Source organism: Vespula vulgaris, chromosome 9, assembly GCF_905475345.1.
Source record: "Vespula vulgaris chromosome 9, iyVesVulg1.1, whole genome shotgun sequence".
Classification (NCBI taxonomy): domain Eukaryota; kingdom Metazoa; phylum Arthropoda; class Insecta; order Hymenoptera; family Vespidae; genus Vespula; species Vespula vulgaris.
Genome location: NC_066594.1, coordinates 2,217,251 through 2,242,963, shown reverse-complemented (window position 1 = coordinate 2,242,963; position 25,713 = coordinate 2,217,251). Strand labels below are relative to the sequence as shown.

Genomic DNA, 25,713 nt, shown 5'->3' with positions numbered 1-25,713 from the left:
TCCTCCTCTCCTACCCCTTTCCCATTCTCTCTCTCTTTGGCCATCCATATAGAACAGTACGTACCTCTACCCTCTTCGTCCGAAAGCGGGTGTTTGCTGCCGAAGTGACAAAGCCGTGACAAGAGTGACACGGTGACATGGAACGCACGACAACTAATTAATCATCCTGTGTGCGCGCGAGCGCGTAGACCCCAAAGAGAGGAAGATGAGCTGGGTGAGATCGAGGGTGGGAACTAGCGGGGGTTGGAGGGGTAGGACGAGGAGGGAGAGGAGGAGAGTCCATCGCGCAATGAATGCATCGGCATGCGTCTCGTGCACGTCCACCACGAGCCCTTTCGTTTTAGGACCTCGTCCTGCGACTCACGTAGCTGTTGCCATTGCATACGGCCTTTCTCTCTCTATCTCTCTATCTCTCTCTCTCTCTCGTTTTCTCATCGTCCGTCAAACATCGGACGAGCATTGAATTTGCCTATCGGCACTGCTGCAGCTATGCACCGAATCGCATCGCGCTTACTGCCAACGTGTGTTCGCATCGCTTCTGGATGGACGTTGATTATTTCGATGAAACACCTACCCAACCCTTAACTGTCTCTTTCTGTTTGCCCGGAATACAGGGACGTACGTTTTCACTAGATCCGATAGATCGATCGATTGAGACGGTATCTCGATAAGAGTTTACGTTCAAATCGAATGAATTCATCTTTATTTTCTTTACTCTCCTTTTTCCCCCTCTCCTTTTTCTCTTCTTTTCCTTTCCTTCTCTTTTTCGTTATGTCATCTCCGTACTCGTTTCTTTCATTTCTATCTTACTTTTCTTTTTTTACTTTTCTCCTCTCTCTCTCTCTCTCTCTCTCCCTCCACGTGGACCATTAAAGGAAGACATCAGCTTCCACTCAGCGATTACCGATCCGATGAAATTTGCATAACACACGAATCGCGTTCGTCCCAGCATTTACATTTTATTTTAATCGCGGTAATCGATCGAATCCACCCACCTAAACTCCGTTCGAAACGAAACGAAACGAAACGAAACGAGCGAGAGTAGACAGGAGGGATGATGAGAGGAGTACGGGGCAGAGGTAAACGGTGGTGAACGACGAACGCGTTCGGATCGCATCGTCGCTTCGTTGGATCGACGGAAATACGGAAGGAGGGATAGAGGGAGGGACGAAGTTGCTGGGGCGGACGAGGAGAGGAGGAAGAGGAGAAGGAGGAGGAGGAGGAGGTTGGTAGATTCCCTGAACGCTTTAAATAAAAATAAACTGCCGTGGATGCGCCCAGATGGACGCATTAGCGATTGCGAAGAGGACGCATAGTTTTAACGAGTCTTGTTCAAAACTTTTCAATCCTTTGCCCTGTTTTCCGTGATCGCCTAGATGCACTCACGTAGTTTAATAGATAAAACGATTATCATTCATCCGCCAAAAAGAAGATCCCTTGAGAAAAATGATTCGATGGACGGTGGGCAAAACAAAAGATCAAATCGATCGTAATCGAAGTTGAAATTTCAAAAGAAATAGAACGCGAGGGGGATGGATTGATTTGCCGGTGATAAGTTTTCATTCGCTTTTCAACACAAAAGTACGTCCGAATTCGTTTTGAATACGATCGGCTCGCACGATAAGTAAGTATGACGTTCACCATTTGGCTCTCTTTCATTTCGACGCCGCAAATTTATTACGAGGATGGAAATATATAAGCCGTAATCATTGGGAAGATCTTTGGACACTCCTTGTCGTTCGCACGTTCACTCGTTCTAAAAAGGAAGAAGTAAAAGATAGAGTTGACCGGTCGTTGTTAAAAAAGGAAACGAGCTTCGAAAGAGGTAGGAGAATATTTCGTTTATGTTATACGTATTTTCTGGATAATAATTTTGTTGGACGTTCTTTCTCATTCCTTTTATCTCCTTCTCTTTTTCTCTCTTTCTCTCTTTCTCTCTTTTGCTCTCTCCCTCGCTTCTATTACAGGCCACAAATTGCCAGGACGGTACGGCAGTAGTTTTGATATACGATCCATACTCCTCCGCGATCAAGCGCGATTTATATGGTGCAACAATAACGTTTACCCCTACGGACTATGACTCCCCCGTGTATTTTACCGTGGACAGTTTTACTGTGGCATAACGCAAACCGAGTGAAACTCTCGGCTCGCGCCACGAATCCGCATAGCCTTTGGAGCTTTATGTACTTTATCTGCATTAGCAAGACCGATATCGATGCCTGCCGTTCGCCTGCCGTATATTTCTCCTTTTATTTTATTACTAGAGCGAAGCCCTTTACTACCTTCTATAAAGCAAATTCGCGCTGTGCTTTTAGTATTCTACGAGACGAGGGACGACGAGATGAAAAATACGGAATAATCAAAAAATTTATAAACGGTTAAGAGTAAATCGAATATCCATACACACAAACATATACAGAGAATGTCCTAATAATATTAAAAAGCAGGGATTAATATTGTGTCATCAAGGAATAAAGGAAAGAGAATCAGTCAATGATTCTTTTTTCTAAATACAATAGAAAATAAATTACACGAATACGAAAAGTAAAATTAATATAATTTTCTGTTATAGGTTGACCAGAAGAATCTCAACATAATCAAATTGGAATCGAGATGTTTACACGATATAACCAATAGGGATGAAAAAGAAAATATACAACAGGATATAGAAGCTACGTCGAAGTAAGAAAACAAAGAGAAGTATGAAACAAAGTTCTCAGAAGAAGACTATGAAACGAATGAATGCAGCGATATGAATCATAGAAGATGGGGACATCCTGGAAACAGAATATAGAACCACAACGACATGTCGCTATCAATTCTAAATAAATAGAAATAAATTTACAATATGTAACATACTATTAAATTATATATGTTCAAATTATATAATAATGTATTTTATTGTTTCGCTAATTAGTTAGTAAATATCCGAATAAGTATCAAACAAAATGTATATATAAACAAACAAAATAACAATAAATATTTCTCTTGAAAAGAATTGAATGTGCCATTTATTGAACCTAACCAACATCACAACAAATTCCACATATAACAAATACGTTATTACAAATAATGATTTGTCCAAAGAATTTCCACGGACCCAATCGTCTGTATTAACTTAAAAAGGGCGTATACGCTTTTTGGTATAGGCGGAATTAAACGTGCCACTTCCTCGTCGTTCATGTGACCCGGATACAAATCCTGATTTGCCGAGAAAATTTTCGCGGAACCAATAGTTTGTATTTTCTAAAAGAGGCGCATGCGCTCTCTGTTATTGGCGGGATTCAGCGTGCCACTTCTTCGTAGTTCATATGATCCTGATACAAATCCTGATTTGCGGAGAAAAATTCCGCGGAACCAATCCTTTGTATTTACTCAGAAAGGGCGTTTACGCTTCCTGGTATTGGCGGGGATGAACGTGCCACTTCCTCGTAGTTCCTATGATCCTGATACAAATCCTGATTTGCGGAGAAAAATTCCGGAGAACCAATCGTTTGTATTTACTCAGGAAGGGAGGTTACGCTTCCTGGTATTGGCGGGGATGAACGTGCCACTTCCTCGTAGTTCCTATGATCCTGATACAAATCCTGATTTGCGGAGAAAAATTCCGCGGAACCAATCCTTTGTATTTACTAAGAAAGGGCGTTTACGCTTCCTGGTATTGGCGGGATGAACGTGCCACTTCCTCGTAGTTCCTATGATACTGATACAAATCCTGATTTGCGGAGAAAAATTCCGCAGAACCAATCGTTTGTATTTACTCAGAAAGGCGTTTACGCTTCCTGGTATTGGCGGGGATGAACGTGCCACTTCCTCGTAGTTCCTATGATCCTGATACAAATCCTGATTTGCGGAGAAAAATTCCGCGGAACCAATCCTTTGTATTTACTAGGAAAGGGCGTTTACGCTTCCTGGTATTGGCGGGGATGAACGTGCCACTTCCTCGTAGTTCCTATGATCCTGATACAAATCCTGATTTGCGGAGAAAAATTCCGCAGAACCAATCGTTTGTATTTACTCAGAAAGGCGTTTACGCTTCCTGGTATTGGCGGGGATGAACGTGCCACTTCCTCGTAGTTCCTATGATCCTGATACAAATCCTGATTTGCGGAGAAAAATTCCGCGGAACCAATCGTTTGTATTTACTCAGGAAGGGAGGTTACGCTTCCTGGTATTGGCGGGGATGAACGTGCCACTTCCTCGTAGTTCCTATGATCCTGATACAAATCCTGATTTGCGGAGAAAAATTCCGCGGAACCAATCCTTTGTATTTACTAAGAAAGGGCGTTTACGCTTCCTGGTATTGGCGGGGATGAACGTGCCACTTCCTCGTAGTTCCTATGATCCTGATACAAATCCTGATTTGCGGAGAAAAATTCCGCGGAACCAATCCTTTGTATTTACTCAGAAAGGGAGGTTACGCTTCCTGGTATTGGCGGGGATGAACGTGCCACTTCCTCGTAGTTCCTATGATCCTGATACAAATCCTGATTTGCGGAGAAAAATTCCGCGGAACCAATCCTTTGTATTTACTAAGAAAGGGCGTTTACGCTTCCTGGTATTGGCGGGGATGAACGTGCCACTTCCTCGTAGTTCCTATGATCCTGATACAAATCCTGATTTGCGGAGAAAAATTCCGCGGAACCAATCCTTTGTATTTACTAAGAAAGGGCGTTTACGCTTCCTGGTATTGGCGGGGATGAACGTGCCACTTCCTCGTAGTTCCTATGATCCTGATACAAATCCTGATTTGCGGAGAAAAATTCCGCGGAACCAATCCTTTGTATTTACTAAGAAAGGGCGTTTACGCTTCCTGGTATTGGCGGGGATGAACGTGCCACTTCCTCGTAGTTCCTATGATCCTGATACAAATCCTGATTTGCGGAGAAAAATTCCGCGGAACCAATCCTTTGTATTTACTCAGAAAGGGAGGTTACGCTTCCTGGTATTGGCGGGATGAACGTGCCACTTCCTCGTAGTTCCTATGATCCTGATACAAATCCTGATTTGCGGAGAAAAATTCCGCAGAACCAATCGTTTGTATTTACTCAGGAAGGGAGGTTACGCTTCCTGGTATTGGCGGGGATGAACGTGCCACGTCCTCGTAGTTCCTATGATCCTGATACAAATCCTGATTTGCGGAGAAAAATTCCGCAGAACCAATCGTTTGTATTTACTCAGAAAGGCGTTTACGCTTCCTGGTATTGGCGGGGATGAACGTGCCACTTCCTCGTAGTTCCTATGATCCTGATACAAATCCTGATTTGCGGAGAAAAATTCCGCGGAACCAATCCTTTGTATTTACTAGGAAAGGGCGTTTACGCTTCCTGGTATTGGCGGGGATGAACGTGCCACTTCCTCGTAGTTCCTATGATCCTGATACAAATCCTGATTTGCGGAGAAAAATTCCGCAGAACCAATCGTTTGTATTTACTCAGAAAGGCGTTTACGCTTCCTGGTATTGGCGGGGATGAACGTGCCACTTCCTCGTAGTTCCTATGATCCTGATACAAATCCTGATTTGCGGAGAAAAATTCCGCGGAACCAATCGTTTGTATTTACTCAGGAAGGGAGGTTACGCTTCCTGGTATTGGCGGGGATGAACGTGCCACTTCCTCGTAGTTCCTATGATCCTGATACAAATCCTGATTTGCGGAGAAAAATTCCGCGGAACCAATCCTTTGTATTTACTAAGAAAGGGCGTTTACGCTTCCTGGTATTGGCGGGGATGAACGTGCCACTTCCTCGTAGTTCCTATGATCCTGATACAAATCCTGATTTGCGGAGAAAAATTCCGCAGAACCAATCGTTTGTATTTACTCAGAAAGGCGTTTACGCTTCCTGGTATTGGCGGGGATGAACGTGCCACTTCCTCGTAGTTCCTATGATCCTGATACAAATCCTGATTTGCGGAGAAAAATTCCGCGGAACCAATCGTTTGTATTTACTCAGGAAGGGAGGTTACGCTTCCTGGTATTGGCGGGGATGAACGTGCCACTTCCTCGTAGTTCCTATGATCCTGATACAAATCCTGATTTGCGGAGAAAAATTCCGCGGAACCAATCCTTTGTATTTACTAAGAAAGGGCGTTTACGCTTCCTGGTATTGGCGGGGATGAACGTGCCACTTCCTCGTAGTTCCTATGATCCTGATACAAATCCTGATTTGCGGAGAAAAATTCCGCGGAACGAATCCTTTGTATTTACTAAGAAAGGGCGTTTACGCTTCCTGGTATTGGCGGGGATGAACGTGCCACTTCCTCGTAGTTCCTATGATCCTGATACAAATCCTGATTTGCGGAGAAAAATTCCGCGGAACCAATCGTTTGTATTTACTCAGGAAGGGAGGTTACGCTTCCTGGTATTGGCGGGGATGAACGTGCCACTTCCTCGTAGTTCCTATGATCCTGATACAAATCCTGATTTGCGGAGAAAAATTCCGCGGAACCAATCCTTTGTATTTACTAAGAAAGGGCGTTTACGCTTCCTGGTATTGGCGGGGATGAACGTGCCACTTCCTCGTAGTTCCTATGATCCTGATACAAATCCTGATTTGCGGAGAAAAATTCCGCGGAACCAATCCTTTGTATTTACTCAGAAAGGGAGGTTACGCTTCCTGGTATTGGCGGGGATGAACGTGCCACTTCCTCGTAGTTCCTATGATCCTGATACAAATCCTGATTTGCGGAGAAAAATTCCGCGGAACCAATCCTTTGTATTTACTAAGAAAGGGCGTTTACGCTTCCTGGTATTGGCGGGGATGAACGTGCCACTTCCTCGTAGTTCCTATGATCCTGATACAAATCCTGATTTGCGGAGAAAAATTCCGCGGAACGAATCCTTTGTATTTACTAAGAAAGGGCGTTTACGCTTCCTGGTATTGGCGGGGATGAACGTGCCACTTCCTCGTAGTTCCTATGATCCTGATACAAATCCTGATTTGCGGAGAAAAATTCCGCGGAACCAATCGTTTGTATTTACTCAGGAAGGGAGGTTACGCTTCCTGGTATTGGCGGGGATGAACGTGCCACTTCCTCGTAGTTCCTATGATCCTGATACAAATCCTGATTTGCGGAGAAAAATTCCGCGGAACCAATCCTTTGTATTTACTAAGAAAGGGCGTTTACGCTTCCTGGTATTGGCGGGGATGAACGTGCCACTTCCTCGTAGTTCCTATGATCCTGATACAAATCCTGATTTGCGGAGAAAAATTCCGCGGAACCAATCCTTTGTATTTACTCAGAAAGGGAGGTTACGCTTCCTGGTATTGGCGGGGATGAACGTGCCACTTCCTCGTAGTTCCTATGATCCTGATACAAATCCTGATTTGCGGAGAAAATTTCAGCGGAACAAATATTTTATATTTTCTCATAATGGACTATTACCTTACCTGTCATTGGTATTTTTGTTTTCTTTACGGTTTTCTATCTCCTACTGTTGTATGTGTTTCATCTGTTGTTTGAATGATTCACGTACTACACTTATGGGCATCTTATTAAGTATATCGAAGTTGGGAAGATTTTTTTATTTGGTCATTATTTTTGAAAGGAGAGGTTATCGTTTGAGTTTTTGTAGGGTTTTAATTGAATACACTTGATTTCTTTTCAACTTGATTGTGTTTATTTTCGTTTTTGTGTGTAATACATAGTAGATTCATACATATTATTGTACACTTATTAAAATGTTTTTTTCTATTGTAGAAATTATGCGATAGTATAATGCAGTGTAATACAATATAATACGGTATATTTCTGCTGTTAACAAATTCCGATCTTCTTATATTTTATTGTAAACAATTGATCTTTCTAAGTTACTATTATTTATTACATACGAAGTTCGGTGCTTGTTCACAACATGCTTCCTAACAGCTTATAACTATCGATATAATATTTTCCTTATGAACTATTTACAAATATGTAATATTATTTATGGCATATTACTATAATGAATGTCTTCATAGTGCATATTGTTGATTGTTGTGGCTGCATTCCGGTGAATGTATAGGAAGATCAGTATATAATTCCATTCGAAGAAATGTTTTTGATTTGAAATGTCCCTCATCAGTTGTCTTGCACAGGGAAGATTTTGCTCCGTATGATATTCCTCTTCATATGAAATATATCTGTAAAATATATATTTACATTAATCAAACATGAGATTTTCCAATTTTTCGAGATAGTAAAGACATAACACACACACACATACACGCACACGCACACGCACACGCACACACATACGCATACGCACACACACACACACACACACACACATATATATATATATATAAAAATTTGGACATAAATCAATTATTAGAAAGTAGTAAATCGTTTAACGAAGTAACATCAATAAACGTTATAATTCGAATAAATTACGATAATAATCCTAATTGAAGCATTTAATGCCCGCTGGCGTCGATATTCCAATAATTCAGGCAGTTTCTGTCACGGGAACGTAATGGTGTGAGGTGTAAGGGTTCCTCGTTCGATTCCCGCGGGATATCTGGTCCTTCTCGGTTCCACGGCAATGCATCACTCTGTCCGCAGCCCCGTAACTCACCGGAGCGTATTCTCTCTCTCTCTCTCTCTCTCTATCTCTCACCCATACATTCTCACATTCTCATATATGTAGGTATACCGACACGCATGGTCGATAGATGCACGCGTATAGCTTCCGATAGAATACAGATGGTTAATGTGTGAGTGTTCGTGTATCTTTGTGTGTGTGTTCACCCGCTCTCACGAACTTGGCCGAGAGCATAGCGATGGAAAGACAGGGTCGAACAGATATACGGCCCGAAGTGAACGACGTATCTAATCTAACCCTTCTGGACAAGATACTCCGTGATGGCCGAAAGGGGGTTCGGTGCTTCGGCCATGCGTTAACCGTAGCTCGCCACAACGGGCAACGAAGTGTAATCTAAAATTACAAGAATCTACCCTGGCCGATCCAACGATTTATCACGCACGACGACGACGACGAAGAGAACGACAACTAGAATGACCATCGTGGCGAACTTGAACCTTCTCGAAAAGGGTAGACTACTTACCTGTAACGTAAACGATAGTATTCGATTAGATAGCTCGTATGTATAGTGCATGAAATTCGTGAAACGTTGAAATAGTAAAGAAGTAGGTATTCACTTTAAGATATTTTTATCTCGACTCTCTCTCTCCTCTCTCTTTCTCTCTAAAAAAAAGAGAGAAAAGAAAAGAAAAGGAAATAATCTCCTTGAATCTTGCGACTAACACTCGGACGTGTTCTTCAAGATTTTAAAGGATCGTTTAGGAAAAGTACTCTTTACAGGTTTGCTCGTGCGAAGCGTTTCATTTTAGATCACACAGTTGGAGTGCCAAAACTTTGGCGAACGTCTGCTTCGATTCGATCTTGAAGATCGACGAACTGTGAAGGAGTAAAATTGAAGCTGGAAAGGGTGAGATTTTCTTTCTCTCTCCTTCTCTTTCTCTCCTTTATCTTTCTCTTCATCTTTCGATGTAGTTCACTGTAAGAGCGAAAAAGCATTAAAGTTGACACAATTGCACGGCGGGTGGTACATACTGAACGTGTGAGAATGGATAAGAGAGAGAAATGAAGATAAAGAGAAAGAAACAGAAAGAGAGAGAGAGAGAGAGAGAAAGAGAATGAGAAAAACGAAGAAACGAGAAGAGGGTCGGAACTCTCCCTTCCTGACAATGTTCCTTCCACGCTCGTCCATTATCCGGGGCCTGAGAGGCAGCAAAAGTGAAATGATAACCGCCAACTAGAGTAATGATCTAAAATGGGCGTGACCATGTAGATGCCATCGGCAGATAACGCCCGCATCGTGGCATCTGCTCCTTCAACTTTAGCCGATGCAACGACGAGAACGACCACAACGACGAAAGAAAAACAGAGAGAGAGAGAGAGAGAGATGAACGAAGAGTACGTAGTAATAATAAAGAAAGAGAGTAAAAGAAAGAGAGAGACGAACCAAGAGTGTGTAATAATAGTAAAAAAGAGAGAAAGAAAGAGAGAGAGAGATAGTGAAAAGGGGAAGAAGAACCGATGCAGATTTTAAGATATAAAAGTCCGACCTCTTTGGAGCACGTGTACGGCAAGTCGCACGCGTAAACGCACGCACGCAGGCACGCACTCACTTACTCACTCACTCACTCACTCACTCACTCGTGCAGGCACGCACGCATGCACGTAAAATCCGGTCGAACGCGCACGTGTATTGAGAATGCTCGCACCCAGCCGGAACTTCCGCTTGAGAATCGTTCTTATTCGACTTTACTTCGAGTGCGAGAAAATTTATCGACCCCCGTTCATTCTCGTTGAATGTTTTTACGAACGGTGTTCTCTATCTTCGTTTTTCTCTCTCGCGCGCGCTCTCTCTCTCTTTCTTTCTCTCTCTCTCTCTCTCTGTCTGTTCTCTGTCCCGTTTTCTCTCTTTCTTATATACTTTCTCGTTGATGAGTTCGTCTCAGAACTGACCTGCGCAAAAATATTCCAATGGAATACTAACAAGATCGTGCCAAGTTCACGTACCGAAAACGAGCTTTTGTTTACTCTGATATTCAGAATAAAAGAATAAAACGTGCCCTTGATCTTATTGTTGTAAATATCTAAATCGATATGTTTGTTTAATATATATATATATATTTCTTTATATTTTAATTATTTTAACGTTTTAGTAAGCTAACAAAATTAGTAATAGAAAAATTTAATTAAAAAATGAATCAATAAGACATACCAATAATTTGATCGATCCAAAAGACTTCCTATCGAAACAAACGATTATTAGATTTTTTCTTATAAATCGAGTAGCTGCTGAAAGTAGTTACGTTAGTCACGGGCCATTTTACCAACAGGCGTGACGAGCATGTATGCGAGCACATACACACACATGCACACAAGCTCTTTTATTTTCCAATGTTAATTCGTGTCGGTTGGTTGAACCTTTCATACATCAACGTTACACATATACACTTACATACGAACTTTTGAAGTGACTAGTGTCCCCATCTCCCTTCTCTCCCCTCTCCTATTTCTTTTTCCTCTTCCGCCTCGTCGTCTTCTTGACGGCACGACGTCCCTCGTCCCTTTTCCTTGCGTACGTTTTAAAACTCAACGTTCGGTAAGCGCGAGTCAGCCACGTGGCGGCATAGGGGTTACTTAATGCGTTTGCACATAAACGCGATTCCACGTTGCATCGCGATCGCTGACCTAAATGCATGCCTAATAAATGAACACGACGATAAGAATTAACGTTTAAAATGTTTACGTGTATATTCGCGCATACGCTTGTGCATGTGCGCAATGATACGTACGAGAAAATAAAACCTAATGCCGATATATTATTTTCATTAATACATTAAATTTTCTAATAATATAATTGTCATTAACATTGTTACTATTGTATTAATTATTAAAGACCATCAAAGAAAATGATAGGAGAATGAATCGATATCATCAAATTTATTAACGATATTAATGATATATAGTCTTGGGAAATATTACATCCACCAGTGATACACTATCTTCTCTATAATTTATAATTTCCTATTTAACTTCGATGGACTATCTTCTTGGTTTACTGCTTTTCTCTGACAAAGTGTATATCGCACGAAGGCACGACCATACCGAGGGTCGTGCAAACTACTCGTCGACAAGACACGAGCAACGTGCATACATTAGAGATCATTAGGCCTTACAAGGTAAATTAGAGATTATAAATGTAGAGTGTGGTATAGGTTGAAATTGCTCGAAGGGAGAATAAGAGAAAGAGAGAGAGAGAGAGAGAGAGACGGACAGACAGAGAGAAGAAAAGAGATAGACAGACAGAGAGAGAGGAAAAGAGAGGTTGAATCGATCCAATTAAGAGGACGAGGAAAATACGAAGAGAGACGTATGCCAACGAATATGGTCGTGGGCAATAGGTATGGCTCGATAGATAATTCATGCCTCCCCTGGTTTATGTGATATCAATCTTTAATCCAACTGAAGCCTTTATTAACCATCTAGGTACCTATTGTTCGCCGTTCTACAAGGGTCATTTTCGAAAGAGTAATTTCAAGGTGTCAAAGAGTTCGGTCCCGTTTATTAAAACGTACAATACGTACGTACGTACGTACGTCTCGTTTCGTTTCGCAACTACTATATTCGCAATTTTCTCTTCTATCTTTTCTCCTGCTTTTTTTCCTCTCTATGTCTTTCCCTTTTTGTTTCTTCTTTTTTTCCTTTCTTTCCTACGATCCTAAATATAAAAGAAAATTAATAAAGAATTATAAGATAATAGAGTATCGCGTTCGTTTAAATAGATATACCATATGGGTATATACCATAATGCGTATGGGACAAGGCGGGTGGTCTCCTTTTTCTTTTCTTTTCATTTGTAATTAATCGGAAAGGAGCAACGATCGCTCCGAGTGGGAGTGTAAAGAAAAGAAAAAGAGAGAGAAAAAAAAAGAGAAGAGAAGAAGAGAAAGGGTCGGACGAAGGTAGGGATTTTTAAATTCAACGAATTTATAAAACATATTCAAAGGGAAAAGGGTCGGTATTGCGACAAAGGACGACAGTACATACGTACTGCGGCGTATCAAAAGGCAGAAAAGAGAAAGAGAGAGAGAGATTGAAAGGAAGGGCGCGCGAAGCATCGCAAGGTTCGCCTATCGTTGAAATGATCAAAATGATCGAAAAGTGGTGAACGACGTCTGTGTTAGTGGTGGTGATGGTGATGGTGATGGTGATGGTGGTGTTGTAGAGTCGTCGGCGTTTCGCGAGAGGGGTAAACTGTAAAGTGAATCTCATTAGTCGTACCCCGATGCATACCGACAGCAGGGGGCGTCACTTTGATGTCAAACGAGCTGCCCCCGGGGCCGTACTGCTGTAGCACGCGCCATTATTGTTATTATAGGAGAAGAGGCCCGTTTCTAATTATCGAAGAGAGAGAAAGAGAGAGAAAGAAAGACAGAGACAGAGAGAGAGAGAGAGAGAGAGAGAGAGAGAGAGACCGGAAGTCACGGCTCAAGACATCGATCTCGTTTCGATAATCTTAAACGATAAGGGAAAATAAGAAAGCATTATGGATATAATTATTATTCTTTTAAATCGAGAATATAATTCATTGCTTCTATGCGAAAATAATTGTCCTCTGTAAATGATAAAAACCACAATTATTTTCGCACCAATCTAATAATTAATTTGTATCGTCGTTTCATTTTTCTTTCCTTTTTTTTCTTTTTTATATAACGAATAACGATAACAAGCAATTAAAATAATTACTCGATACGTGACGAAAATCTCGCGTATTGGGAATATATTTTTGATGCTTTTTTCTTTACGGTCGAACGAGCTATTAGCTCGCCTCAATTACAACGATTTTGAAACGATAGATCCGGTATACGAAGTAACGTGGGGAGGGTGACGATTAAACTTTCGAGTCCCAGGGTGGTACTCGATATTAATTTTTCTCCCCCTCGCGTTTGGCTTAATCGTTCGTGATATCCTCTCTCTCTCTCTCTCTCTCTCTCTCTCTCTCCCTCTTTCTCTTTTTCTTTCTATCTTAAACGTAACGGTATATAATACAATGATCCGGTTGTAAAACGATATAGAAAATAAATTCGTAGCGAGACCGAAAGAGCACATGTCACACCGATTGCACATCCGCTTCCGTAAAAGTTTCTCCATGGTGGCCATTATAAAATCGGGTCCCACATTGACGAGAGGAAAAAAAAATAGTAACATAATATTTATTGCCGGCTTCCGTTCAATTAAGGGTTGACACGGTTCTCGCTTGAGTAATAAGAGAAAGATAGAGAAAGTTACACAGTGAATGAAATGAAGGGAAGGGTTCCTAAACCGAACGTGTAGGAACTCTTTCTCTGTTGCCCTGTCGATCCTTTCGAAATCTATGTCCCTATTTAGAAGGGGCGGCATGAATTTATACCGCTCGCACCCCTCTCCATTCCTTCCCACTCCTTTTTCTTCTTCCGATTTCGGGACGACGCTCGCGAAATTGTTCGAGGGCTTGTCTTTTTCTTTTTCTATCGAGGGTCGAAAGGAGTGTCTAACACGCATCACTGAACTTCTCACAAATAGCCGTCTTTAGAGGTGGGACACCGAACGAGTACTTAGACGTGTTGTCGTCTATTGTATACGTAACGCTTTGTTGATATTCTATGATCTTTTAATAAATTGTTTCTCTCTCTCTTTCTCTCTCCCTTCCCTCTCTTTCTCTAATGATGATTGAAAATTGACGTATGAAATTTTAAGTAAATAAATAATATTTTCTTTCTGGATTTATTAAACGACGTAAGAAGAACGTAAGAAATTTTAAGATTAATCGAGGATAAACATAATTTCGATTTTATGATTAATAATAATATATAATTGAAAAATAATAATGAAACATATAATTGAATAATAAAATCGATAATCTTCTATTAATGTAGATAATCTTGAAAAGGTATATCATCGAGGTCCCATGGTGTAATGGTTAGCACTCTGGACTTTGAATCCAGCGATCCGAGTTCAAATCTCGGTGGGACCTTCTGACATATTTTTTTTTCTTCTTTTTCGTTAGAAAATCGAACGAAGAACGTTAATAAATAATCGTAACAATTTCTGAGTAGTAAATAATTTATATATATATTTTTTTTTAATGAAATAAATGGTAATGACCACTACGCTCGTGTCGAAATAATTTGTCTTGAGCAACGATGGATCTAAAGATACATCTCCACTTTTATTTATTTCAGTATCTTAATCAGTATTTTAACTAATCAACGACAAGTATATTATAAAATAAATGCTCGTTATATATAAATATTTTGACCGATATAAATAATGATGTGCCAGTGATTGCGTCATTTAAATTTTATTATAAGTACTGACCAACAAGATATTAATAGAAATACTGAAGCTTACAAAATAAATAGCATACCCATTATTCTCGATAGAAAGTCGAATTAATTTATTTAATAATTTACGATAATACGATAGAACTAGTCATTGTCGATTAGATAAGTTGATGTTACGTAAGCCATGTGTCTGCGTGCAGACTGATCGCGGTATAGGCTAATCTCTAATTGCGAAATTCCAAATAACGTCTCGAATCGTGACAACACGATCTCATTCTCTATATATGTATATATATATATATATATATATATATATATATATGCACATGTATGCACATATTATACGCATTTATATTTCATAATACATGTATACTAACAACGTATGTACATATCTATAATAAGAGACAATTTAGGAGAGATCTATTTCCACGATCTATCTCCATCGTCGAAAGCACTTTCACGAAACGCAATGGCTTCGTTCGTCAAACACTTATCTTCGATCGGTCGCACGACGCATTGACTTTTACTACCCGCTGTTGCACCTGGTCGCATTCGCTCTCTCTTTGCGTTTTAACACAAAATTATGGCGTGACGCGCGATACTACCGGTGATTGGGAAGAAAAAAAAAAGAAAAGAAATAGAAACTCATCAGTGAGACAACGCGAATGTGAAAGAAAGTGAGAGAAAGAGAGAAAGAGAGATAGAAATCTTTTACAAGATAGGATAAGATCGGTTGTTTTTAAAATGTATTATCGATATAATTATACCAATATCATTCTCGTTTATTTATTCACGAAAGATTATCGTCATTTATTAACGATCTACCTCCTACATGCAAACAAATCGAATGTCTTGATAAATATTAATATTATCATCGATAATGATTATAACAATAAACCATAACAATTAATTATACTATATAAATTATTATTAACGTAACGTTCTAATAAATATAACACTGCTGATATTATCATTATCGATAATCGTTCGTTTATAATGATAAAAATTGATTTGACGATGATAACGAAAAAATCGTAACGCAGACGAATAATTTAAAAGTTGATAATACTCTTTCTCGTCAGCGAATTCTAATTACAAGATGTAAGATCGTAAGTATCTTCCTTTCTCGACAGATTCACATGATCTCATTTGCATGACACTCAGTCGTCTCTGGGCGCATGAACGTCGACTCTGTAGGTGTACTTTGGAAAATCGATTTGAAAGAGAGGAAGCAAGATAGAGAAAGAGTATATATGCATATGTGTGTATATGTGTTAGAAAGAGAAAGAAGGAGAGAGAAAGGAACGTGGTAAAGGATGCAGTGGCTATATTCTCGCGAGTTTATCGTAATCTGTGCTTGGCAAATGCTTCCAACCAGGTTTATCCTTTGGCCGTTTCGTAGGAGCAACGACGACAACGACAACAACGACGACTACGACGACGATGAGGTACATAAAGAGAACCTTTACGATTCCGTCGAGACGACGGAAGGTACGAACGAACCGTCAGGTGTAAATACGTAAGTATGTAAATACGTAAGTACGTAAGTACGTAAATCTTTCACATATTTTTCGTTCCTCCTTTCCTCTTTTCTCTCTGATAATTTTTCTAGTTTCATTTTTTTCTTAGTTTTGCTCGTGTCGCTGAATATCGGATGATGCCCTCTCGTGAAAACGCACGAATGGACGAACGTACGAAAAAGAAATAGTAAGAGAAAGAGAAAGAGAAGGAGAAAGAGGACGAAGAAGAAGAAAAAAAGAGAAAAGAAAAAGAGAGAAGTCTAACGAGCCAGATGGAACAAAAGCGATAGGGAAAAGCATGCAAAGCTCGAAGATAAATGCTTTTGCTGTTGAGCTCATCCATTTTAGATGCGAATACCACTCTCTCGTGCCTCCTATTGTCTATTCTCTCCTTTTTGCAGTTATCTATTTGCACTTTTTTTTCTCTATTTTTTTCCCCTTTTTCCTATTTTTTTCTTTTTTTTTGTTATTTCCGTTACCTCACTCTCTAGAATATAGGAAGAGGTACGTGGTTTTAATAGCGAACATTTATGCCGTCTCGTATCTCGTTTATCGCACCTCTGACAAACTACTACGTTCTCTGATCTATCGTTCATAATTATCGATACAATGATCCATGATGATAGATAATACTGGCGGATATTTCGTTCGAATATTATTGTCGAGAAAACTTATATTAGTGTAATAAAACTTAATGAGTGAGATGGCAATCAAAAAAGAAAAGAAATATATACGAGAATATACATATACATATATATACATATATGTGTGTGTGTGTGTGGAACCATATGGAATGTCAAGATTAATCGACGATAATCGTAAACAATAAAGGAAAATGAAATTATTGAATGGTATATATACAATAGTTAATTTAGCTAAAGTCGTTCATTGATCGTTCCGAGTTCTAATTTCATGGATTTCGACGAAACGACGACTATCGGTGAGAAGTAACGTCTAATAGACGAAGACAGACGACGATGGTAGGTAGACGACGTCGACCTAAGCCAAGAAGAACATTTTCCTACGATCGTTACCGGAAGTTCATCAAGATGTGACAACGCTACCGTGAAACTCTCGCGCGCTCGTAAAATACTTTCTCAATTTAAATTTGAGAGAGAGAGAGACGATCCTCTGGAACTTTCCGGTTAACGAGCGGAACCCCATAACTCAGACGAACGATAAAATACCCTCGGTAATGACGAAACGTGTAATCTAGAGTCGCGTGAGCCATCTTCTATCTCTCTCTCTCTCTCTTTCTCTCTCTCCCTTTCACTCTTTTTTGATAGTGTATAGAAAAAAAAAAGGAAAAAGAAAGATGCATCCTTCGAGAGTCGTCCTGTCGACAAGAATATTTTCTTCATTTTTACAAAAGTATTATTAGCAAGTTGATATACCATCATAAAAATATTTTCGAGACACTTCCAATATACATATATACATACGTACGTATCTCTTTTATGTAATGTTTATACGTATACGTTCGATCGTTCGTAGGGAATACTAAACAACGAATGCGTTCATCTCTTACCGGCAAGTAACGGTAACCGTAAAAATAACGTAGCGTTAAATTAAACAGATTTATACCTCGAGCTAACGGAATTTATCGGCCTTTAAACTCCCGCGGCGGAGCTTAGCCGATCGGCAACGTCGAGCTTTTACTTTGGCGAATATAGTACCTAACTATGTATGTCTTTCCCGAATTTCCCGTGAAAGCTCGCTTCCTACAATTATCTCGAACGAATACCTACTCCTCATTGCCGTAAACCTATCCTTCTCGTCTGTCTTCGAAGCTTATGCGAGAGAGATAATGCGCGAACAGAGTAGCTTTCTGTAGAATTTGAGGGAAGTAAGAAATAGATAGACAAAGAGAGAGAGAAAGAGAGAAAGAGAGGAGAAGAAAGCATTAAGAGACAGCCCTCGATTGGATAACAAACATTTTATCGCGTTTAATTTTGCGAACGAATTCGCTTTCGAGACATTAAACAACTTTAACTACGCACTTTGGCAATAAATAATATTATGCGTGCTAGTCGTTGTCGTCGTCGTCGTAGTCGTCCCCTCTCTGTCTCTTTCTCTCTTCCTCACCCTCTCCATTTTCTTATTCGCGCCTCGCAATTAAATAAAATGCGATACCGGTTCGTAGTTATAACTCGAATCCTCATAGTTTATAGCCGTAGTATTTCCTCAAATCCAAACATAAAATAAGTAACTGTCTCTCTCTCTCTTTTTCTCTCTTTTTCTCTCTTTTTCTCTCTTTTTCTCTCTTTCTTTCTGTCTCTCGACTATTCCATTTATTCGTAGTACTTCGTGTCGTATCATCCACCGCGTGTAAAAGTATCAGAGAGTTTAAGTAGGATATATGTATAATATCATTCCAAAGAGCTACATCATCGATCCGTTGAAAATCGTTTGGTATTACTACGTTACCCACTCGATATTACGATAAAACGTTTTATAGGAATATCGTCTATGAACGAAACGATCGTTCGTTATGGACCCAACCCATCGAACTTTTTCTTCTTAATCTTCAATATCAATAGCATATACCACGTGACAACTTCCCCTCCTATCTAAAATCTTTTCCATATCTTAAGGTAGAATTACGGAAGGTATGGCTGCCTTCGGCCAATTTGCCAACGCACTCGTAAAAGTCTGATATTCGAGATTTACGTGCGTCACGCCAATTATAATGCATTTTATTACGTCCTACGGGGTCGTTCGTTCATAGCTTGGTACCACTAACGCCACCTCCTCTTTACCACCACCACCACCACCATCACCTTCTCCACCACCACTCTTTACGAAAACTTATATCGTAAAAGTGCCGTTATTAGGGTTTCTCCTTTTTAAAGGTGCCTCCTCTGTCGATGGCCGACGACGTTTAAATAAGACGCGCAGAATTTTTTCTTTTCTCTTTTTTTTTTTTCTTTCCTCCCTCTTTTTTTTATTATTATTCCTCGACAAAAGTACTTACTTGCGTATAGCGCCATAGTAAAAAGGATTCTAAGGAGCCTCGGTGGTGATCCTTCGTAAAAAGAAAAAGGAACGAAAGAAAGGGAAATCGTTCGAGACGCTACGTCGTCGTTTTTGTAGGCCAGGAAATGGCCTATCTTCCGGTATCGAAATGATTACCATGAATGGTGTATTTCACTCTTACATCGTATACAATGTCGCGACTTAACTGCCCCTTAAAAATTGTTTGTCCTTGCGTCACCTTGGTTTATGTATCGCGTTACGCAGCTACTCCCTTCTTTGTCTCTTTAACTTGTAATATTTTTCGTTACTTTTTTATTTATTTATTTTTTATTTTTAATACGAAGAATGAGGCGACTTTTTAATGGTCACGTTTTTACGAGCAAAGAAAAAGATTCGTTTATATATGTAAACGTAATTGAAGATATTGATCTTATATGATTGAAGAAATTGTACGTGTAAGTTATACACGATCTTGAAAAGTGAAATGCGCAAGTTTACCATGCTTGACTTCATTAATCAAGATGTTAAATGTAAACACACGCATGTTTTATCTTTCTCGGCATCGTGAGCATGCGAGAAATCAAGAGAAAAAACGCTGCAATAAATGTGTACATTCCGTAATGTGAAGAATAGAGGGGAGAAAGTGGATCAGCGAACCATGTTAATTTGAGTCGATCGTAGTTTAGTAGAAGAATTTGAACTAATAAATAAGATCATAGAATTAAATGGTAATAGCAATGATAATAACAATGATGATGATGATGATGATGATAAAAATGGTATAAGGAAAAATCTCACAATGTCTTTAAAAAAAAAAATGACTACATACACGCAGTACGTACAAAACATCGAAGAAAGAGGTCATTTTAAAAACAGCTGCAATGATCAAAAAAATACTACAGCAGAAATAAAATGGTATGTGACTTGATCGAAATTCGTCAGATCCTCTTAAAACTACAAGACGTGAGATATACAAATAATAATGATAATAATAATAATAATAAATAATAATAATAATAATATATATTCTTCTAATTCATATGTCATACGTATGACTATAAATTATACAAGTTAAATAATAAATTGTAAAATGTAGACGCAAAAAAAAAGGAAAAAGAAAGAAACAGGAAAGATTTATTTCGAAATGGTCGGAATTCGAATGAAACGAAATATGTTGAAAAAGTAAAAGGCCGACCATCGCCTCTGTGCTCGAGACATCTTAAAAATATCACATTGCCTTTAATACTTCGTCTTGGATCGACGATCTCGTTGAATTTCTTAACACCCTGAAAACTGTCTTGAGATTTTGCAAGCGTTGCGGCTGTGTCCCTCGTTAAACATTCGTCTCTCATTAAACCGTAGTGCGATCTAACTCCTTAATTCGGCAATGAGGAGTAATTAAGCGAAGGGACGTAGGACGTAGAAGGGATGAAGAGTGAGGTGGTGAACGAGAGAGTGGAGGAAGGAGGGTAGGTGGTTAGATGGAGGCTATGAAAAAAAAAAAGAAAAAGAAGGGACGAAGGGGTAAGGCAGAGGTACTTTGTTTCGCAGTAAAACTCGACTTTAATGACTTCATGTAAAAATATCCCATCGAGTTTACGAGTGGCCATCCCAACTCCCATACCCCCATCGGTTTATCTAACGTTCCTTCTATCCTTCGCTCTTTTCGACTACGACCATAACTTTATAGTTTTATGTAAACTGTATCAAGCTATGAAACAAGAACATCCACGACGTTTTGATGGTGATTGGTGAGATACGTTAGGTATGTAAGATTTTTTGACGTAATACGACACGTACCACTCAGTTTATCTAAGATCATTTAAAAAGAGTATTAAATGTGGATAAGAATCGATAAAATTATAAATTAGAGTTAAGTATAATGCATCCTAATCCATGGGAAATATTGCGTTATATGAATTAATAGAAAAAACAAATTGGATTCGAAATCATTTTTCTTTTAAATTCGTTAAAATTTTGTCTTTTAAATTATGCGAACGAGTTTGACGTGTAAGAATATGTTTTGATTTAAATGTATTCATTATATATTTGTTAGTGATTAAAAACTTCTTGTATCGAGAAGCATGTATAACAGAATGTTATTAATGTTAAGAAAAATATAGTAAGAGTAATAGAATTTCTTGGAAACGTTTAAATGTATTGATAAATAAATATGAAAATGTATGATATATTAGGTAATCTAATAATTATAATTTGAAAAACGTCCTTCAATACCTTCGATAGCTCAGTTGGTAGAGCGGTGGACTGTAGTTGGAATTATAAGAGACATCCATAGGTCGCTGGTTCGAATCCGGCTCGAAGGATACTTTTTTTTATTACCATTTTTTTATTTTGTTTGAAAGATCTTATCGTTTAAATAATTTTTAATATAATATCATTACTGTAATGGAAGAAGTTAAAAAGAATTTTTACAAATAAATAGTTTCTTTGTAAGCTAGAAATTTTTGACTTTAAGTAAAAGTAAGAATAAAAAAATTTATTTTCCTCTTTTTCTTGGTTTAAAAATTATGCAGAGTTTCTTTTACAGCATATAAAGCTAAACGAATTTTTGCTGATGACAGAAGAAGTAAACGCAACAAACTTTTCTCGTTTAAAATTCATTCTTTTCGCGTTTGAATGAAAGAGCAAAAAAGCTGATGTCCGAAAGTTTTAGGTTCCACCGAGATTTGAACTCGGATCGCTGGATTCAAAGTCCAGAGTGCTAACCATTACACCATGGAACCTTCGGTGACCAATAAACTTTTTTTGATAATATTACAGACAATCTTTATTTTTAGATATAATATATAAACGAAATAAAAAAATTTAGGTTCCACCGAGATTTGAACTCGGATCGCTGGATTCAAAGTCCAGAGTGCTCACCATTACACCATGGAACCTTCGATTCTAGCCGCTACTATAACTCTTATTTTCCCATGAGATTATTTAATTCCAATTTTTAAAAATAAAAATTTTACAAAAAGAATGTTATATTAGGTTCCACCGAGATTTGAACTCGGATCGCTGGATTCAAAGTCCAGAGTGCTTACCATTACACCATGGAACCTACACGAATAAAAGTACTCTAAATCAAAATTTTTATTTATTTGTTTATCTTATCTTTTCAAAATAATTATTTAAAATGAAGAAGGTTCCACCGAGATTCGAACTCGGATCACTGGATTCAAAGTCCAGAGTGCTGACCCATTACACCATGGAACCTGTGTATTGTTAAACACATTTGTACTCTAAATTCATTGATTATATCTGTCATTTTTTATATTAAATAAAAAATGAACACAAACAAAAACAGGTCCCACCGAGATTTGAACTCGGATCGCTGGATTCAGAGTCCAGAGTGCTAGCCATTACACCATGGAACCCTCCGATAGGGGATGTTTATTGAATTCGATAAGAAAGATACTCTTTGGCGATCTTTTATATTTTTTATTTTATATCATTTTATTTTCCTCTCTTTTTATTTATAATTCGAGAACGCAAAAGCATAGATTCCACCGAGATTTGAACTCGGATCGCTGGATTCAGAGTCCAGAGTGCTGACCATTACACCATGGAACCTCACGTTTAACAAATATTACGTTTAACAAATAAAATTTTTCAACTAATAAAGTACGATCAGATGGAGATATTTAACATGTCATACGATGATTACTACATTAAAGATAATTACTCAATTAAAAATAAAACAAAGATGTACGATTTTGAAAAATAATACAAAACGAATAAACCAAACGAAAGGAGTAACCCATATGGTGAAAATATAGAAACGGGGGTTGTAGTGAAGAGGGAGAAAAACAATTAATTAAAGAAAAGAAAATCGTAAGGTGGGGTCGAAATCGTGACAAAGTGCACGGATGTGGAAACCACTCAAATTAATTTCAAGTCAAAGCATATTCTTTCGATTTGACGTGTTGCTAACCGAGCGACGGACGTCGAATAAGAACTGGTCCGAGCCACCAAGCTCGTAGAAATAAGGAAGCAACTATACAGAATGGGTAGCACCCTCCTATAGCTAGAATTCGTGTAACACCCTCGATTCCATTCCTGGTTATACTTTCCGTACAATGCTTTTTCTTACGCTTCGCTGATCCACGACTGACAGGAGTCCCATGACACTTGCACACCAACATTGTATGAAACGATTCAAAAACACGACGGTACGTATCGGATCTAACTCACCCTACCTCACCCTCAACCCTCCTCCTCACCTCTTCTCCGGTCACGCTCGATAGGTGCGGAAATTCTGTCAGCTCGAGTGACAGCAAGCCGAGGCAAGTGTCCTTCTCTTAAATCTACTTTAGCCCTATCTCCTTTTCAGGGGTTCTGTCGCTTGCCCTTCTTTTTTATCCTTTTTTTGTTTTTAGAGAGAGGATCGAACGATTACGTACTTAGAATTTCTTTACACGTTTAGATTGTCCTGCGGATGATATTAAATCGTTTCTCGATAAGTGAATAAATAGATATGTATATTTATATTTAGAAAAATAGAAAGCAAATTTATATATGTATATATTGGTGTTATATATAATTAGTACGAATTTGTTGATTGTAGAAAAAACAGAATGATTAGATCTTCTGCACATCGCTTTTTCTCATTTCTCATGCATTGCTTTGAAGATCGCTCTATTTTCTACTTCGATTTAAATCCTGACGATTTTTCTACGAATATTAATAAACTCTCTTATAAATGTTAATAAATCGTTTCTCAAAATGAAGTAATACCATATGTATAATGTTAGAGAAATGTAAAATAAATCGTTGTTGATTTAAACGATCTAAGTAATAGTCTAACCACAGAAATGATAATATCGATTTTATCACGTAGAATGACTCGTTTGATGAAAAAAAAAAAAAGAAAAAGGGAGAAAAAGAAAATGAAATAATAAAGGAAAAAAAAAACAGAAAGTGTTCGTGTTTTGTTAGTTTTGAGATCCATAGGTATGCCCTTTTCGAGTCGCGATTATATCTTTATGGTTTTATAACGGCTCATGCACGAGGGATTTATATTTGCAGTTCGATCGGATGAAGAAGAAAAGAAGATTCGCGTTTCCCGTGCGATCTCCTTTTCCGTCCCTTTGCGTTTCTTCTTTATTGTTGCTTGGTAGTTTATATTTGCGCGTGTGGGCGAGCGCGTTCGCGCGTTTGTATATGTACGTACACGTTGTATTCTACGTACTAGGTACTTCGTGTGCTCGCAAAGCACGTTCGCTTTATCATCGCGAAGAAACACGAAGAAGAAGTCTTACGGCCCTCTCTTTGCCACGGGGGATTTCGTGTGTACACTTATTTCATGCTCGGCGGAACATCGAGACTCGAAAGAGGAGCTCCTCTTTCTTTTCTCTTTTTTTCTTCTCAATTTTTTTTTGTTTCGTCTTGTTTTGTTACTCTTTTTTTTATCTTTTCCTTTCCTTTCCTTTCCTTTCTTCTCTTCCTTCTTTTTCTTTTTTTTTTTTTTTATATTTCCTCCGTGGGAGTAACATAGGAATGTACGCGAATTCTCTCGTAACAGCTTATAAGCGTCGACGATGGAGCGACGAAATTTATTCTATTATTTGATTTACTCGCGACGAAAAAAATAAGGAGAGAAAGAAAGAAGAAAAAATGGAGGGTTGAAAATATCCTCGTAGATCAAAGAGCTTTTGCTCGAAGCTTTTTTGCTTTCTATCTCTCTTTTTCTTTTTCTTTATCTATCTATCTGTCTAGCTTTCTCATATTTTTGATATATATTTTTTGAGAAACGAATGGGATACAACAACGTAATGTAAAATTAAACTCTTTGCGTCGTGAGAGGTCGTCGTTGATACGTGACACTTCGTTTGATTGATAAAATAAATCAGTAAGAAATGTTATCATCGAAAAATTTCTTTGAAGGTGTTTATATCAAAGAGAAAAAGAAACGTCGTATCGGAATATATTATAATTAACAGAATATATATTTTTATATAGCAGAAATAAATATTTTTCTTTCGTTACAATAATATCAAAAAATAAACTATTTGAGTTGAAGAATATAACCGAACAAAAATATTTTTATATACGGAGGTTTCAAAAATAAAAAAGAAAAACATAAAAAGAGAAAGAAAGAAAAGAAAAATTACTTCGAAGCTGATCGAACGACAAATTAAAAAATTAAAAAAGAAAGAATTGAAAGAGAGAGACAAGGAAAATATAATTACTCGTCGTACAAAGTTCTAAACAAAAAAATCTTTTTCCTCGTTTTTCTTTTTCTTTATTTTTTTTTTCTTACTCTTCTTTTGCGAACTTTTTAATGAGATGTAAGTATTTAGCAGGAGAGTAATGGAATAAATCCTTTCGTCTTTCTCTCTCTTTTTCTTTCTATCGTATAGTTAATCCTCA

At 38.4% G+C, this 25,713-nt stretch overlaps 1 protein-coding gene and 8 non-coding genes across 9 annotated transcripts; 3 read left to right on the top strand and 6 right to left on the bottom strand.

The window, feature by feature from the left end:
* Nucleotides 1-4,045: 4,045 nt before the first annotated feature.
* LOC127066195 (uncharacterized) lies at nt 4,046-5,860 on the top strand. Its single transcript, XM_050999621.1, has 2 exons — nt 4,046-4,932; nt 5,575-5,860. Exons 1-2 carry the CDS (start codon nt 4,055-4,057, stop codon nt 5,858-5,860), a joined length of 1,164 nt encoding a protein of 387 aa, XP_050855578.1. The 5' UTR covers nt 4,046-4,054.
* Nucleotides 5,861-14,457: 8,597 nt separating this feature from the next.
* Nucleotides 14,458-14,529, top strand: Trnaq-uug (transfer RNA glutamine (anticodon UUG)). Its single transcript has one exon. It is a non-coding gene; the product is annotated as a tRNA-Gln (tRNA).
* A 7,040-nt stretch (nt 14,530-21,569) lies between these two features.
* Trnay-gua (transfer RNA tyrosine (anticodon GUA)) lies at nt 21,570-21,659 on the top strand. The gene is given in 2 exon segments: nt 21,570-21,606; nt 21,624-21,659. It is a non-coding gene; the product is annotated as a tRNA-Tyr (tRNA).
* A 348-nt stretch (nt 21,660-22,007) lies between these two features.
* Nucleotides 22,008-22,079, bottom strand: Trnaq-uug (transfer RNA glutamine (anticodon UUG)). The gene has a single exon. It is a non-coding gene; the product is annotated as a tRNA-Gln (tRNA).
* Nucleotides 22,080-22,163: 84 nt separating this feature from the next.
* Trnaq-uug (transfer RNA glutamine (anticodon UUG)) lies at nt 22,164-22,235 on the bottom strand. The gene has a single exon. It is a non-coding gene; the product is annotated as a tRNA-Gln (tRNA).
* A 95-nt stretch (nt 22,236-22,330) lies between these two features.
* On the bottom strand, nt 22,331-22,402 carry Trnaq-uug (transfer RNA glutamine (anticodon UUG)). The gene has a single exon. It is a non-coding gene; the product is annotated as a tRNA-Gln (tRNA).
* Nucleotides 22,403-22,484: 82 nt separating this feature from the next.
* Trnaq-uug (transfer RNA glutamine (anticodon UUG)) lies at nt 22,485-22,557 on the bottom strand. Its single transcript has one exon. It is a non-coding gene; the product is annotated as a tRNA-Gln (tRNA).
* Nucleotides 22,558-22,646: 89 nt separating this feature from the next.
* On the bottom strand, nt 22,647-22,718 carry Trnaq-cug (transfer RNA glutamine (anticodon CUG)). Its single transcript has one exon. It is a non-coding gene; the product is annotated as a tRNA-Gln (tRNA).
* A 124-nt stretch (nt 22,719-22,842) lies between these two features.
* On the bottom strand, nt 22,843-22,914 carry Trnaq-cug (transfer RNA glutamine (anticodon CUG)). The gene has a single exon. It is a non-coding gene; the product is annotated as a tRNA-Gln (tRNA).
* Nucleotides 22,915-25,713: the final 2,799 nt, after the last annotated feature.

Bases quoted from the DNA above. Each gene is read 5' to 3' on its own strand.
- LOC127066195 (XM_050999621.1), top strand. From the start codon at position 4,055: ATGAACGTGCCACTTCCTCGTAGTTCCTATGATCCTGATACAAATCCT. The intron at 4,933-5,574 runs GTTACGCTTCCT...TCAGGAAGGGAG, and splicing joins GTATTTACTCAGAAAGGGAG to GTTACGCTTCCTGGTATTGG.